This window comes from Psammomys obesus, unplaced genomic scaffold (assembly GCF_907164565.1).
Source record: "Psammomys obesus unplaced genomic scaffold, mPsaObe1.curated_primary_1811, whole genome shotgun sequence".
In the NCBI taxonomy this organism is placed as follows: Eukaryota; Metazoa; Chordata; class Mammalia; order Rodentia; family Muridae; genus Psammomys; species Psammomys obesus.
The window spans coordinates 8,666,544-8,683,660 of NW_026592510.1; the positions used below are offsets into that span (position 1 = coordinate 8,666,544).

At 42.4% G+C, this 17,117-nt stretch overlaps 1 protein-coding gene across 2 annotated transcripts in view; it reads right to left on the reverse strand.

Moving 5' to 3' along the window:
• The window catches only part of Cdc37l1 (cell division cycle 37 like 1, HSP90 cochaperone), a 31,140-nt gene extending 22,225 nt beyond the window's left edge, over positions 1–8,915 (reverse strand). For both annotated transcript variants that reach the window (XM_055613939.1, XM_055613938.1), the window contains exons 1-2: positions 8,622–8,915; positions 4,161–4,442 (exon numbers count right to left, since the gene is read on the reverse strand). In XM_055613939.1, coding sequence (XP_055469914.1) covers positions 4,161–4,442; positions 8,622–8,753 — 414 coding nt within the window. In that variant the 5' untranslated portion in view covers positions 8,754–8,915. The remainder of the gene's footprint in view (positions 1–4,160; positions 4,443–8,621) is intronic.
• Between the last annotated feature and the right edge of the window lie 8,202 nt (positions 8,916–17,117).

The following is a 17,117-nucleotide window of genomic DNA, read 5'->3' on the forward strand; positions in this document are numbered from 1 at the left end:
TGTGTGTGTGTGTGTGTGTGTGTGTGTGTGTGTGTGTGTGTGTGTGTACCCAGAGTAGTTTGAGAAAAATGGATTCTAATAGTTCAGCCAGGCCAATGCTGTTCTTTGTTAGCACTCGTTGGCAGCAACACTGAACACTGTTACAGGGACACTTTCTTTTCTATTTTAGAAGGTATGTGGGCCTAGGGATTGAACCTAGGGTCTTGTGCAAGCTAGGCACGTGCTATACCACTGAGTTACATCCCTAGTCCTCTTTTTACTTTTTACTTTGAGGTAGAGATCACTAAATTGCCCAGGTTTACCTTGAACTTGTCGACTGCCTACCTCAGCCTCCTAAGTAAGCTGGGACTGCAGGCCTGCAGCAGCAGGCCCAGTCAGGTCTTCTTCCTTCGTAAAGGCGTCTTTTCCTTTCCCATTTTAAACTGTGCATGAGTGGGTGTTTGGCTGTACGTCATGTGCGCCACATGCTGCATCTGCCTGCAGGGGAGAAAGAGCACTGGGTGCCCTTGAACTAGTTACACTTCGACCTTCATGAACTAAGATGGACTGATTTTTTTCTTATTTTATTAAAAAAAAAAGGATAAACATGCTGAGTGGACAGCACCAAAATGTTTCCACGGTCTGCTTAAACTGGCTCTTCCACACTTTCCCAGCAACCAACTTTCCGATTCTGTTATAATTTAAACCTATTATTTCTTCAGATTCAAAAGTAAAAGCTTAAGGCTTCCATACACTAATGAGAAACAAAATTATGTTCTGAAGAAAACTAACTCAGAGCTGGTGAGGAGGCTAGGCAGGGCATGGGACTGATTTCACATGGTGCAAAGAGAGGACCAACTCTACCAACGTGTTCTGTGACCTCCACACACATGCACTGGCAAGCTGGCACTTGTGCATGCAGCTGCTCTCTCTCCCCCTCCCATCCCCACTCCTTCCCCCAACACACACATACACCAATACATAAATAAATGTAATTTTTTAAAAAAACGAACAACAAAGAACTAACTTTGGCAGTTAGTGGTTCCACACTTGAAAGCAGAGGCATAAGAGATGTGATCCTGTTTTGCAGTGTTATTTTTATTTTGCTTTGTGTTTTTGAGCCAGGGTCTTCCGCTACAGACCCAGCTGTCCTGGAAGCTATGTAAACCAGGCTGACCTCAACTCACAGGGACCAGCCTGCCTTTGGCTAGAGTCTGAAGGCATGCGGCACAATGCCCTGCTGACTATGAGTTCGAAATAAGACAGAGATACATGGCAAGATCCAGTCTCAAGCCTGGGCATAGCATCACAAAATCTTTTCTGGGGGAAGCGGAGGCAGATAGATCTCCGAGTTTGAGGTCTTCCTGGACTATATATATATAGCAAGTTCCAGACTAGCCAGGGCTACAGAATGAAATTCCATCTAAAACACAAACTATGACAAAACAAAACAGATTCCTTCTTAAAAACAAACAAAAAGCCTATTGATTTGGCAGAAGTACTGTACTATTTAAAAGACTCTACTATGTGGATTATTAATTTTAAAGGTCTATTTCATTGTTTAATACTAGTACTTACAAGTCAAGGCTGACACCTACAAGACGATGGTGCCTAATTCTTTCACTATTCAATATGGTGCTTGATGATTTACAGCAATACGACAACAGAAGAAAAGACAGGATAGGAAATGAAGAAGTAAATGTGTCCTTATTAGTAAATAACATAGTTCTATACCAGAAAAATCTTTAATCTGATATACACTTTCAGCAAAGTAATAGGATACAAACTAACATAAATTAGTAGCTTACAAACTAATAACATGCTGAGAAATAAATAAGAAAAAAAATCTGTACTCATGATTGCCTTAAGTACAGACAAATAAAAACAAAACGCCCTGGAATAAGCCTATTCTACCAAGGAAGTAAAAAACATCTTCTACAGTAAAAACCCTAAACCACTGAGAAAAGAAATAAAAAACAATAGAAAAATGGAAAGATCTCCTATGATGGACTAGAAGATTTAAAATTGTGAAAATGGCTATCATACCAAAATCAATTACAGATTCAATGAAATCTCCCTCAAATCCCAGTGTTTCTTCACAGAAACTGGGGGGAAAAAATTCCAATGAAAGCGCAAAAGATGACAGCTAGCCCAAACAATGCTGAGCTAAAAGATAATACTGGAGGTATCACTACACTTGACTTCAATTCAGTTGTGTACAAGATATTACAGTAACAACAGCAGCAAACTACCATGCAGCCACAGCTGACAAAAGATGTGAAAAATAAGTTATATATCAGAGAAAAGACAGCCTCTTCAAGGGGTAGTGGCCAAACTGGATGTCCACACGTAGAAGAACGTAGATCTTTATCTCTCATCCAGATGTATCAAAGGCCTTACTGTGAGGCCTGAAACTCTGATACTACCAAAGGAAAGGACAAAAACACTTCGAGATAAGAGCATAGACAAAGACTGTGAACAGGTCTCCAGCCACTCAAGAATAATACCAGCCATTAACCAAGGAGACTATAGTTTCTACATAGCAGCACCAAACAAAGAGACAAAAAACCCACATAAAACAAAAAACAAAACAATCAAACCCCTCAGAGGTCTAATGCCTATTGTAAGATTAAAGCGTTGTATTACATTTACTTGTTTACTTTGCACGAGCAGGTACCTATGCTGTGCACGTGTACCTGCGCATCTGTGAACATGCCACAGAATGTGTGCGGTGGCCAGAAGACAAATTGTAAGCGTCCCTCACTTCAGCATGTGGGTCCTGAGGATCAAACTCAGGTCTTTGGCTTGTTGGCAAGCATGGTTACCTGCTGAACCGTCTCACAGACCCCAACATCTTTTACTATAGTACACAACCAAAATAACAGAAAATCAAGAAACCTAATCAAATAAATGGGCTAACGAAATGAGTGAACAGACAATTCTCAAAAGATAAAATCTGAATGGCCAGTAAATATATGAAAAAAATGTTTGATATCACCAGCCATCCAAGAAATGCAAATCAAAGCTACACTGAGATTCCATCTCACCACAATAGCGGGCATCACAAAAACTAACAAAGGCTGCAGACATAGGAAACACTTACACACTAGTAGGAATGTAAAAAAATCCAGCTACTTGTAAATAAAGTGTAAGTAATAAAAAAAAAAAATTAAAAAAAAAAATCCAGCTACTATGAAGTTAGTATGTAGGTTTCTCAAGAAATGAAAAAAAAAAAAAAAAAAAAAAGATCTACCATATGGCCCAGCTATGCTACTCCTGGATATTTACCTGAAAGGCTGTCAGTTAACACGTCAGAGATACTCACACATCAAAATTTGCTGGAGCATTACTCTATTAGCTAGGATGATAGCTAAGTTATGGGTCTAACACAGATGCCCAACAGCTAAATGAATAAAATGAGATTAAATATCCACCAGTACACACACACACACACACACACGAATATAAAACACAGCACTTTGTAACCACAAAAAAGAATGAAGTTATGTGATCTGCAGGAGAATTATTTGCATCTAGATATAATCATATTGCCTGTGTGGGCCCTAGATTTTCTATAGATATACAAAACCACTAAAGTACAGACAATATGAAAACACGTGAAACTACCTAAGGGCACAAAGGCAACTAACAGGAAGGGGAACGGGTGAGAAAGGGATAAAGGAAGAGTATAGGGGGACTGGACATCTCAAAGTACACTGTATACTTGCATGAAAATGCCATTACGTAACCCAGTATAATAAAATTTATTTAAAAAAAAAAAAGATTATCACCTGAGTTTATTAAACTCAAGCTGGTATACTGAACAACTCCATTTACAAATTCTGTAACTACATGTGATACAAAACCGACCGGAAGCTGGCAGCAAAGCAATAGCAGAAGTACTCACCCTTCAGTTGCAGCACAGTCCCATGCTATCACATCACCATGGGACATTACTTGACTTACCCTTCTCAGCTACCCTACATGTTGGAGGAGGAGAGGCTTGGAGATGTTCGCTCTCTAACAGGACTCTGTTGCTTTGCAACAGTGACTTACAGAAGCTTCTGGTTTTCCTTTCTTTTCATCTGGGAATGGAGCCCAGGGCCTCTTGCATGCTCTACCTCTGAGCCACACACCCAGCCCCTTTTCTTCTTTCTTTATGGTCCAACAAAAGATCATACCTTATTAAAAACATCCTTGCTAATGGCGTCCATGTTCCAGAGACACGTCCTCTCTCTCTGGACCAGAGCCTCCTCTTTCTGTCGCCACTCTTCTTCCCGCTGCCTCAGTTCTGACACTGCGGTCTGTGCTTTGGCATGTTCCTGATCCAAGGACTCAGAGTTATGCAGTGCTAAGCTGCCAAGTTTCTGCTGGGCTTCAGCTAGATTCCATTTGCACGCCACAGAGCTCTTCACAAACTCTTTCTGCTTTTGGCAAGCCAGCTCAATCCCATGGCTATACATCTAAATAAAAAATAACATCAGTATTAGTAACGAACTGAGGCGGTGGAGGCAATGACACAGTTTGTTGTTTTCCAACTCAAAGGACGTCTCTGCAGGACATTTTCGGTACACAGAGTATCTTTATTCTTTGTCTACAATTGCAGTTTACATTCATCAGTTGACTCTGAGCTTCTCTATTCATCTATGCACCTCCCATGACAACTAACAACAAAGGCTGGTAACTGTCAGTGATGTGCTCACAGCTGGCCCACAACAAGCATCAGAATCCTTAACCAGGGGAAAGCAGAGCTTAAACCCAGTTCATCAGTCATGGCACCTCATCCTAAAAGCCAGACCTTTACAGCTTTAACCTACAAGTTCTTCCTGCTGTGAGCACCCTTTACTTCAGAGCAATTATGAACTGGCTTCCAGTTTCTGTGTTATCATAATCTGTGGTCATGTGACAGTTCTTAATAGAAAATTCTATCAGAAATGGTTGTTATCACAGAGGTACACCTTAACTTAATCCTAACTGAAACAGAGAAGGTTAAATTGACAAGTACCAGCTAGTCTCTCCTGGTGATTCTGTTCTACTCGAGTGATCACTTTTAAAATCTGCATAATTACTTATATAATGCAGTGGGTACTTGGTTTCTTATATTCCTTGACTCAAAATACAAAAGCTGAGGGCATTTTTTTTTTAGCATCTCCTAGTTAAACGTACAACTTCATTCTACTTACTGAGAATTGTTGTTCTCAATCTGTTCCCATACCTGTATCAGTGTTCAAGGCTTTCTAATTTTATATCTCAACTGTAAAAATATAATCCCATGTTTTGGTCTTTGTTAGCCATTCTCTACTTAGAGTAATCCTTCCATAAAAGGGGGGTCGAGTTTATTACTATGAAGCATGGACGCCTCAGTTCCAGTTGCTTTAATTTACTGGCTCTTCCCACCAGGTCTTCTTCAGGACCCTGTTCTCCCTTTTCATTGACCACCCTCTGCCTCTATCCACCTCCTGCCCAATCCCTACACTGTTTCTTTCCTCATCTATTCTCTCCAAACCCAATGTACAAACATTTACATAGTAGTATTTTTAACATAATACATACTTTTCTCTCGGACTCCCAGCTTTGTATGGAGCTATAATTTAATAACTGTTACATGAATCATCTTTACTTCTTGAACAAACTGTTGTGAGGCAGCTAGTAAACATGCCCTCCTTTCTGAGTTTCCAGGCACATTCAAGATTTACGGGGTGTATGTGGACACTTGCTATCCTGTTTCCTACAGACCAGATACCACCATGTCTCTAAATAACCACGGGAAACGTTTATTTTTACTTCCTGATACACTAGAAAAATTATGAGGTTGGAGAGTTGGCTCAGTGGTTAAGAGCACTTGTTGCTCTTGCAGACAAGCTGGGTTCTAGTTCTAGCATGTACATGGTGACTCACAATCATCTGTAGCTCTAGGGGATCCAACACTTGCTTTTGACCTTGGCAGGCAGCAGGACGCGTGGGGTACACACACATGCATGCAAGCAAAACATTCATATACATAAAATAATAAAACAATTGTTTAAAAAATTATAAAGCAACGATACTTTAAAATAGAGCCAGAAAAAGGAAGAACATGAAGCTATAAAACTTAATTTGTAAGAGACAAAGTTACAGTAAGAAGTGCGGTTATGAATAAATGGGGTACCTTGCACTTTCTAATTATACAGAAGCAAATATCTGTCAAATCAATCCAACTCTAAGCATTTTTTGTATTTAAATTACTCTCCATAGACTACCATATACTATTTGGTCATACTACCCACCAAGCATTGCGATGACGAAGTAATTGAGTCTTCAAAAAAATAAAAATAAAAGCAACACAGGGAAGTGAACCCATGTCAGGCATGTGCTCTCTGCTAAACCACATCTTGAGCCCAGATTAGGTCTTATTTTAATCCATGCTCATAGAAAAGTTTAGAAGGACATAATTTAAATGTTCAAAAACTCTGCAAGGAAACTGTTGTCATTAAAGTGTACTGGTGCATCTTTACATCAAAAGTTCTCAAAGAGCAAGCCAGCCGGTCCTAGCACTGATCAGAAGGTAGACATGGGCCCTACCCCCTAACCAAGAAGCAATTTGCAACTGATACCTGCTAGAAAAGGAAAACCACTTTTCTTCAGTGGAATGTCATCAACCCGACTCCGGGGCAGGCTGTATGCTGAGCAGTACTTGGCCAACACAAAAGGAACTCCGTGGGTTTCTGTTTCATATTAGCATCTTAAAATTATTTTTACTTTATTTATTTAGTCTTACTGATCTTTTGCTTGTTTATTTTGATTTTCATTTGGGTAGATTTTTGTTGTTGTTTAAGAGAAAGAGAGAACATAAAGTTGGGTGGATAGAGAGGTGAGGAGGCTCTGGGAAGAGCTTGGGGAGTGGAAAAAAATAATCCAAATATGTTGTATAAAAAAGTTAATGAAAAAAGAAATTAAAAAAAAATGTAAAAAGTTCTCAAACAGGACCTCCAAATTCTGGTTTGCTTTTTTACACAAAAGGCAACTGTTAATACTGAGTTACACTGAGACAGCGCTCTCTCTCTCTCATATATTTGGTAAAAATTAAGCCAGCAATTTAAGGTGGCTTTTAAAAGCCTGTTGATTGATTAAACATTTTATTCTTTTTTAAATATTTCAACCCCAAAGTTAGGTACTAGGCTAACAAGACATATAAGTAGTCTTGTAATAATTATGTTCTTAGAAGTAATGACTTTGCAAATTTTATCACCATTTAAAGGCCTTCTCATCCAAATAAAATTTTATAGTATTTCTCCAAATAGGCAGTGAAGAAGTTGGAAAAAAAAAAAAAAAACCAACAGACACAAAAGCACTGGACTAGTAGTTATTAGTTCTAGTGGGAGGTCTGCCACTATCCAACTCTACAACCTCGGGGAAATCTCAGTTAATGATGGCAAGAGAAGCTTCTTTTAAAGCCCCAGCGCCTACACAAATGCACAGGTGAAATAAGTAGTCTTTAAATACCGAGTTTCTTGGGTTGGGTCTGATTCAACCGCAGTGCACTGAAATGCTTGAGATGGTTTTCCCTCCCGCATCTGTTCCAACTGACCCCAGCAATTGTTCATTTTCTCCATCTGTGATACTATGTATACACAGATGACACCAGTGAGCCATAATTAGTAGGTGACTACTGACCAACCCTCACTTTGCCTCACTTTCTCTATGACCAGTTGGATGAACACAGCCTGTGGTTATGAAACAGCATACTGTGTGTGAGTCCAATTAATTCAGCTGGCTGACAAACACCATCATCATACACTTGTCGGCAGGCAATTTAAACTAGTCATCTTTATTTATTTAGGAAAAACTGCTATTAATTCTGTTACATTGCTGTACCACATTTTGCAAAAACACCTAGAAATCAGACGTCTACAATCAGTTTCATTGACAAGGATTAGTGTTTTCGTCTGTGCTCTTGAGATTTGGTTCAAAACACACCCAGGCGAGAAGTCAGGACAAGGTGATGTGTATAAGCCCTCTCAAAGAAAAAATAAACGGCGTGTCACGTTTGGCAGTTTCTGAGGCAGGAAAGCTGGGTTGAAAAAAAAAAAAAAGGCAAGTGGTATCGGAAACTTCGGGTAAAAGTCTGCAAGAAAAGCCAGTTCTGTGGCTGTCTGTTTTCACTGAAAAGACCGACGCGGAACGAAACTGTGAACGCAGACAGCACGACTGCGCGGCACGGAGGTGTGTACCAGCGTCGACGGCGAGGCTTACAGAATTTGCTGAGATGCCGGCGTGGGAAAGAGCACGTGAGATGTTTATGTCGGGACTCGGTGTGCTGTGAGAGCGGCACAATCACTCACTGTTCCCATCAACTGTGCACCCAGTAGCTGGAGCCTGCAATAGAGGCTCGGAGGGAGGCACGCAAGGGAGGACAAAGGGTCAACGCTACACAGCCCGAGCTGACACCAGGGTCTGCGGGGAACCTCTTGCCGAGGCGGGGCGACCAGTGCGTGCGGACCCGGAGGTCGGGAACGCACGCGTGGCCGCCTCCGCTCTCGTCAAAGACGATTCGGGAGCGGTGGCTTGGCGTCAGGCACCCGCCCCCTTCCCCCGCCATGTCTGCGGACATTCCCCACACACACCCGCCCCCAGCTCCCCCGCAGGACGCAGGCCGCTCTCACCTGGGCGCCGCCGGCCGGTGCCGGGGGATAGTGGGAAGAAGAGGGGGAAACGTCCACGTCGCTCTCCTCCTCGGTCTCCCCGCCGGTCCTCGGGAAGCTCCAGGGGCCCGGCGGCGGCCACGGCTGCTCCATGTCCCGCTGGTCAGGCCAGGACAACCGCCACCGCCAACGGCCCTGGCGTGAGTGGAACCTGCTGGGCGGAGCCAGCCACCCCGCAGGCCACGGTCGTTACCCAGAATCCCTCTGCCGCCGGCGAAGCCGACGCACGCCCGGAGCAGGCCTGGGCCGCGCCTCCGGCGGACTGCGGAAGAAGAAGTAGCCGGTCGGGGCGTCATTTCCGGTGGGCGTGGCCGGGCGTGGCCGCTTGTGAGCTCAGGGCGGAGGTCTGGAGGTGAAGGCTCTGGAGGCTAGGGCTTGTGCGGGTTCGTGCCCTGGCGGTCAAAGAGAGTTCTGACTCCGTTCCTCCGCTTTTCCAAAACTGCAGCTCCTCCGTGGGCAGCAGTCTAGGCCGGTGTCGGAGGGGAGCGTTTTAGGAAGCAGAGCCAACTTTCCTTTAACTTCAAGTCACCAGACCAGGCTTGCAGACCAGGCAGTTCTGCAAACCTTGGTACAGCGGGAGGAGGACGCTAAAAATAAAACATTGGAGCAAACACGTTTGTGAAGAATTGAGACAGGTAGTAGACATATCGGAGGGCTTCCTGTCTTTTCGTACCTTGTAGAACCGTGAAGATCCGTGCGCTCGCTGTCCCTTTTCCTTTTTGAGACGAGAATGTTCTCCAGTAGATGGAGAACACATTTTAGGAGAAAGACCCAGGGACTGGGAATGTACTCCTATGGTATAGAGTGTTTGCCTAGCGCACTCAATGCCCTGATTTCAATTTCCAAAACCAAGGAGAGCGAAACGGACTTCTAAGATCTGTCGAGTCTTGGCAGCCTGCGTGTTTATCAGGCCTGTTGTCTACTTATAATCAGATAAGACAACAGAACATCAGTCTTTCAGCCGCTGATTGGCAAACTCTGTGTGTGTGTGTTTGTGTGTGTGTGTGTGGGGGAGGTTCATAGGAGTAGTCCAGAGCTATCATTTTTCACTGTTAATTATTCTCTTGAGACAAGATCTCTCACTGAGCTTGGAGAACTCTAGACTGGCACCAAGCAAGCCCCATGGGCCGTCTGGTACAGGGCTGGGGTTACAGGGGCAGGCTTTTTACATGATTGCCGGGTGTTTGAACTAAGGGCACGGATAACACTCTTACCCACTGAGCTATCTATCTGCCTTAGCCCAGTTGGCAAACTCGAAAGGTTGGTTAATCCTAATGGTTGACCAACACAGGAGAAGAGTGCTGCCAGTGATGCTCTGTGACATTGGAAGCTTATGCGCTTCAGTTCTGCTATTTCGTGAGCAGGAAAATATCCAACGGTGTTTTTAAGCAATATCCAACGATTTATCTACAAAGATGTTTTGGGGTGGTGAAAGAAAAAACAAGTAAATAAATAGTAGCGATGGAAGAGTAGATCTAAGTGTGCTGATACGGAAATATCTCTAAATGAACTAGATGTGGTCTGTAATCCTGGAAAAGGCTGAGGCACGACCATTATCAAGTTTATGACCACCCTGGGCTGCATAGATGGGCACTGAGTTAAGGAAGTTGAGTTGCAGAATTAGATTATGTAGAGTGATAACTTATGGGTTTTTTTTTTTTTATAAAGGCAACATGTGTTTGTATGCATGTATGTATATATGTGTATGTGTGTAAAATTCTTAGAAGATATATAGGCTAGGGATGGACCTACTTAGCCTTTCAGTATTTAGCCTTCCTGTACTGTGCTGATGGAAGGTTTTCCTCCGAACCTATAGCTTTATAATCATAACTAAAAGCTGAAAAGCATTTCACTCAACCCCTGTTGAGGCCAAGTATAAAATGTCAAGGTGGAAAGTGTAACAGTCTAGAGAAAATGAAAACACTTTCCCCCTCGTTATTTATTTGAAACCACAAAGTGCTTTGAGTGGTGCCTGGCAAGGAAACCAGCTCTCTGCCAATGCAGGGTTCATTGTAAGTTCTAAGTTGCTCTCCTTTCTTTCCTTCTCTTCAGTTGACCTCTAATTTCAGAAATCCTCAGATTGTGTGTGTTGGGGGAGGGGAGGATCTTGTCAATCATTGTCACTTTAAATAACATCCGGGTATTGACAGTTCCCACGCTGGAACCTAAGCCTTGGCCTTAGCCCCTGCTTCAGCCTCATATTGTGTACCTGCAGTTTGGACATCACTGCTTAAATGTATTATAAATATTTAAAACTTAATTTCCAAATGTGAGCTATTTCCTTAAAATTTAAACATTCCTGTAATCCCAGCACTCTGGGAAGCAGAGGCAGGTGGATCTCTATGAGTTCAAGGCCAACCTGGTCTACAAAGTGAGTCCAGGAAAGCCAAGACTACACAGAGACACCCTGTCTTGAAAAACTAAAATAATAATGGTAATAATAATAAAGTGTTCCCTTCTCCCCCAAAAGGAAGGGCATTCTAGGACTCAGAAGCTTAAGTTTCACAAGCTACAAGATTCACAAGCCCAGGCTCCCAAACTTATAAAAGCAGTAAATGCTGGGGAAAGCCACGCACTCCCTCCCTGCTTCTCATAGGTCAAACATCATTCAGTTAGGGAGGCTAACCTGGCCACTGAGCCTAAATCAGGTTTTTACCCCCGTTCTAATGTGTGACCCTTCACCTTACCACTTTCTATATTTTTTCTTGGTATTCATTGTACCATCTTTTTCTGTTCTTACTATTTCTTCTCTCATTACAATGTAAGCTCCACCTGGCCACAGGTGGCTTCTTATTCACACCTGTGTTGCTCAGATCTGAGCCTGATAAACAGTAGTTTTCAGTGCATACACAGTACATAAATGAATGGAAATGACAAAGGATGGATGGAAACAGGATTAAATAAAGGCAAAAGAAAGCAGAATGGGGACAGAGAGAGGTATGTTTTTGACAAGTGTCTGTATTGCCTTTTCATTGCTGTTATAAAATACCCAACAGAAACGACTTCAGGGATTAGGGGCTTATCTTGGTTCACAGTTTCAGGGGCAACAGTCCACCATCTTGAGCCGGCACAGGGAAGGAGGTGTGCGAAGCTGCAAGCCCTCACATCTTGGCAGATCGGGATGGCTTGGGTGGAACCAGAGACACAGACAACCTAAAGGGCTCACTCGCAGAGACCCACTTCCCTTAGCCAGGCTAAAGGTTCCCCAGCCTTCCAAATCAGTGAAATCAGCTAGCGTTTCAGGTGATGAAGGGGTGAATATATAACAGAACGAGAAGCCCCTCCGTGAGCCACTGCTGACTTCAGGCATAAATCTTGTGCCTAGGCACAGTAATATATGTATTACTGTGTGACCCTCTCTGTGTGAATGCCAAGATGTGCAAGAGTGAAGGCTAAAGGTGAAATGTGTTCTCTCCTTCCACCGTTACAGGGGTGGGCTCCAGTGATTGAACTCAGCTTGCTAGGTTCATGTGGCAAGTGCCTTGACCCACACTTCATTAGCCCTAAATACTAAAAAAATAATAATAAAACATTTTTGGAACTTCATCATATTTTTATATTCTTATGTTGGAAAATAAAATCTGTTACGAATTGGATTATGTTGTAATTTGCCTACTAACCAGCAAGCTAATTTTCATGAAAAAAAAAAAAAACTTTCCAACTGCACAGGTTATAGTACAAGCTTCCAGCCACTGTCCTCAAGGAAGGCGTTGTGTGCCATCATTTGTTGATCCCACAAATGTCAGTGAGTCCGGCTCAAGCCAGAGTGCAGCACTAGTCTGGCTCACAAATACTAAAGCAGTTATATGAAATACAGCCCATGTTTAGGCTCAGATCCCAAACAGCTTCGAGGTTGTTAAAAAGCCTTTTGGTTTTAATTTGTTCTTTCCTTGGAAGCATTCTCAAAACTAGGGGGGGGGGGGTTTAAATTCTGGAGAACCAAGTATTTTGTTGTTTGTTTTGGTTTTTGAGGCAGGGTCTCTTTTATAGCTCTGGCTGAGAATGATGTATTCTTAAGAAATATTCAAATTGCCAAGTTTCTGCTTGACATTGATTGACATTACTGTTCTTTGTTTGAGACATGTTCTGTAGACCAGGCTGGCTTCAGACTCTGAGATCTGCCTGCCTCTGCCTCCCAAGTGCTTGTATTAAAGGCTTGTGCTACCACCTCCTGCTTGAGACCACTGTTCTTTTTTCCTTTTTGCATCCAAACAAATTAGAGCTGTTCAGTGGGTCCCTATAGGTAAGGAACAGCCTGATCCTTCTTGGGCAGTTCCCTAAAGGGTGCAATTGTTAACCATTTTTAAGATATAAATTTCATCTATATACAGTTTATTAAAACCAAGGAAAGAGCCAGGTGCAGTTCATTTATTTCTTCAGAGTAAAAGAAAGGAACAATTTCTTCCTGACATATTAGACTGTAAGAAAGCTGAATTGTTAAAAAACAAAACAAAACAAAAAAAAAACATTTTAAAGAAAGACTGAGAAAAGATGGATATAAGATAAAGGGCTTTTTTCTATCCCAAGGCTGGGTTTATGCACAAAAACAATAAAATTAGTGTTTTGGAAACGAAATGCATTATTGCTGAGAAAATCAAGGTTGTCTCACGATCTTGGTCTCTCTCTCCCCTTCCCCTCTCTCAAGCAGGTATTTTTCATTTGCTATTATCAGTATTTGTACTGATGATAGCTCGCTTTGGAAACTCAATCTTCTGGCATTAATCATGCTTACCAGAGGAGAATTCACTGGCATGGAAAACTGTGGGGCCTAACAAATCAGCCCACGGAGTACAGACATAAATAAATGGGTTAGAACAGTACTTTAAAGGTCTTTCAATCACTTCTTATGGCATATAAGCTGTCTCCAGAGAGACATCTAGCTCTCAGAAGAAGGTATAACTGTGATGGAGAAGAGAAGGCCTCTCTCTGAACACATTCTGTCAGACATCCCAGGTGGCCCCTTACTCCACACACTTTACACAGGGAACTAACCGGATGTTAGTAAGCTCACCTAGCCCTCAGCAGTGGCCCGATCACCCCACGTGACTAATAATCCCTTGGAAGTCTGAAGAAAGCAGCCGGCTTTCTTCTGGAACAACGCATGTCTAAATATTCGGAAAGGTTGCTTACTGTTTCAGGGTGTGGGCCTCCTGAAACACCTGGGGTCCACAGGGTACCATCCCTTGCCCTGGAAGTCGAAGTGGCAGACACACTCGAGTGGGTGCTTTTGTGACGTGTGATACACAGGCTATGGCCGCAACCATTGTCAGAGCGAGGGCTCTTGCTCTTTACTAGGTGTTGAAGCTTCTCTCTTCTGTTTTGTTTTGTTTATTGTTTTAGCTTGTTTTGTTTTTTTGGATTCAGTAGTGGAAGTTGTTGGGGAAAATGCCGTTTAGCAGCACCTAAGGGTATTAAATGAAAAGCGAGATTCCCTTCGCCTGCTCTGTCTGAAGCTCTTTCCAAAGGTACACCGTATGGCGTCTCTAGTGAGCCACCCGCCTTGCCCCAGGAATACCTATCCTGGTGTATTTTCATTCTCTTTGAAATGGAAGCCTATTAGAGGTATTTTTCTCTTCTTAGAAATTGTTTGCTGATAAAATCCACAGCTCTGCTTCATCTTTCTTCATGGCGCTTAATATCAATCAGCTTTAATATGATTCTACTTAATGAAGATTCGGTTGATTCCTGTTTTTTTGTTTTTTTTTTTAATCTTAATGTTGCAGCATATGTCCTCGTGGTTTCTTTGTGAGGTATATCCACAGGGTAAATTCTTAGCAGCAGCCACACTGAACCAAATTAAAAATTCTGATAGCTATTACCACACCACTTTCTAGAGAAGCTGTATATTGTGAGCGGACTAATGGTCCTCAGAGATGTCAATATCCAAATTATGGAGACGGAAAGTATATTATTTTACATAATAAAGGGAATATTGAGGTTTCAGGTAAAAATGAGGTTGTTAACCAGATCTTCTGAGTAGTCACAGTGTGTGCACATGCCTTTTAAAAATTGTGTGTATGTGTGTGTGTGTGTGTGTGTGTATGTGTGTGTGTATGTGTGTGTGTGTATGTGTGTGTGTGTGTATGTGTGTGTATGTGTGTGGGTACATGCACATGATTGCAGGTGCCAGTGAGGCTAGAGATATCAGAGCTTCTAGGTGGCAGGAACCAAACTTGGGTCCTCTACAAGAGCAGTAAGTGCTTTTTCCTTCAGCCCAAACGCAATGATCATAAAAAAAGTGATCAGAGTCAAAACAAAGGCAGCATGAGCAACACTTGATTTGATATCGCTGGCTTTGAAGATGGAGGAAGGAAGCAAGGAGTATTAGCAACCCATAGAAGCTGGAAATGCAACAGAACTAAAAGGTACCAGGGGTATACCCTCCTGTATACCCTCCTAAACTTTTGCCCAATATGATACAAGTTAGCCTGTTGAACTATACAACTGAAAGGTTTTTTTGTTTTGTTTTGTTTTGTTTTGTTTTTAATGACCTGGAACTCCCTCCGTAGATCAGACTGGCCTAGAACTCACAGAGATCTGCCTGCCTCTGCCTCCCTGGTGCTGGGATTAATGCCACCATGTGTGTGGGTGTATGCCACCATGCCTGGCTGATAATAAAATTTTAAGGCCCTGAGGATACAGAAATTTGTTATAGTAAACATTGAATCCTCATACATTATATTTATTTCCATTCTCACTAATATGTGTTTCCTCACATATGGTTTCACATAATAAAACACCATGTACACAGTCAACTTGGGGAGGAAAGTGCTTATTTCATTTTCCAGCTCTCAGGTCACATTCCACTAGAGGCCAGTCAGAGCAGGAGCTCAAGGCAGAATTGTGGAGGCAGAACTGAAGCAGAAGTCATAGAGGAACACTGCTTGCTAGCTTGCTTTCCTAAACAACTTAGGACTACCTGCCCAGGGATGGCACATTTCACTGTGGGATAGACTTTAATATCAATTGTTAATCAAGTCCATACCCGCACAGGCTTGCTCACAGGCCAGTCTTATGAAGGTTTCTCAATTAAAAGCCCTTCCCAGATATGTCTAGGTTTGTGTTGTTATGAAAATCCAACCCAGTGCAGGTGCCTACATTGGAGATGAAGCCATTCTTTTGACTTTACTTGGTGACAAATCAATCCTTGAATGCTTTTGCTCAGTCTCCAGCTGAGGTGGCAGCATCATTGATTAAATAATTTGCAAACTTGTGTTTTCAGACATTATGCACGTAGCAACTTCCATATATGTGTGGCATCTGGGAATCTGAAATGACCATTGTGGGGAAAAAAATAATCCTAGAGAGCTAAAGAAAGATCTGGGTGGCATGTGTAAACTTCTGTAGATGTGATTATCACTGTTTATACTGAGTGTCACCTAGATAAAGGACAGTGAGTTAAACAGGGGTCTAAAAATACTACTTTGCCAGGTAAAGGAGAGAAAACACAGAGTGGCTAGATAGTCGAAGGGAACTCAGAATTCGGGGTTCTTCTGTTCCATTGAGGCTAGCAATATCAACAGAGTCTGATAATATCAAGAGGTTGACAGACTCAGAAACAAGGAGCTGCAGATGGGACAGTGTTTTCAGGGACCAATAACAACTCTGTGTTGTGGAGGCAGTGAGGTGGAGGGCCCCTGGACTTCGATATGAGTGTTCTGGCTGGTTATGTAGCCTTGGGGTAAAGGCTGTTTGGCCTCAGAGCCCGAAACTGTAAAATACATAGAACATCTTCCTCAAAGAATGACTGTGGCCGTGAAACAACCACACGCAACGTGCCCACCTCTTTGTTAGACCTTCAAAGAGAATGGATTCCTCCCTCCTACTTTACCTCTAGAAACTTAACTATAAATTTGACACAGTGTTAGTACTATCATCGGTGATATCCGTGTGAAGATTATCACAGGTCTTATACCAGCCAGCTGTTGTGACATATCTGTGCTCTGTCATTTGAGAGCTGGGCACCCGCCTCCGTATGTCATTGTGCACAGAGAGATTAGGAACTGGGCATACTGTAGTGCTGAAGTCTTCATCACACTGTGGTTTCCTTCACAGAGAAATGAACTATAGCTACTGAAGGGAATATGTTCAGCGGTATAGCTTTTAGGGACATCTTCCTTTACCATCTCCAACTACAGAGATTCCCCATGTAAGCTATCAATAAGTCACAAGATAATTTTTTTAAATTCTGTTTTACTGAGGCAGGGTTTCAAGTAGTCCAGGCTGACCTAACACTCATTAGATATTTAGCTTATTCTGAATTTCTGGTTCTCTTGCCTTACCTCTCCAGTGCTAGGAATGCAGACAAGAGTCAAAGAGAGTTTTGATGAGTACTAGGCAAACACTACTAACTCAACCACACGGCCCAGCCCTAATTTTAATGACTATTTATGTATTTACTTATTTTTTTTAAATGTTGGCCTTCCAGAAAATTTTGGATTGGCTAAAAACAGCTAC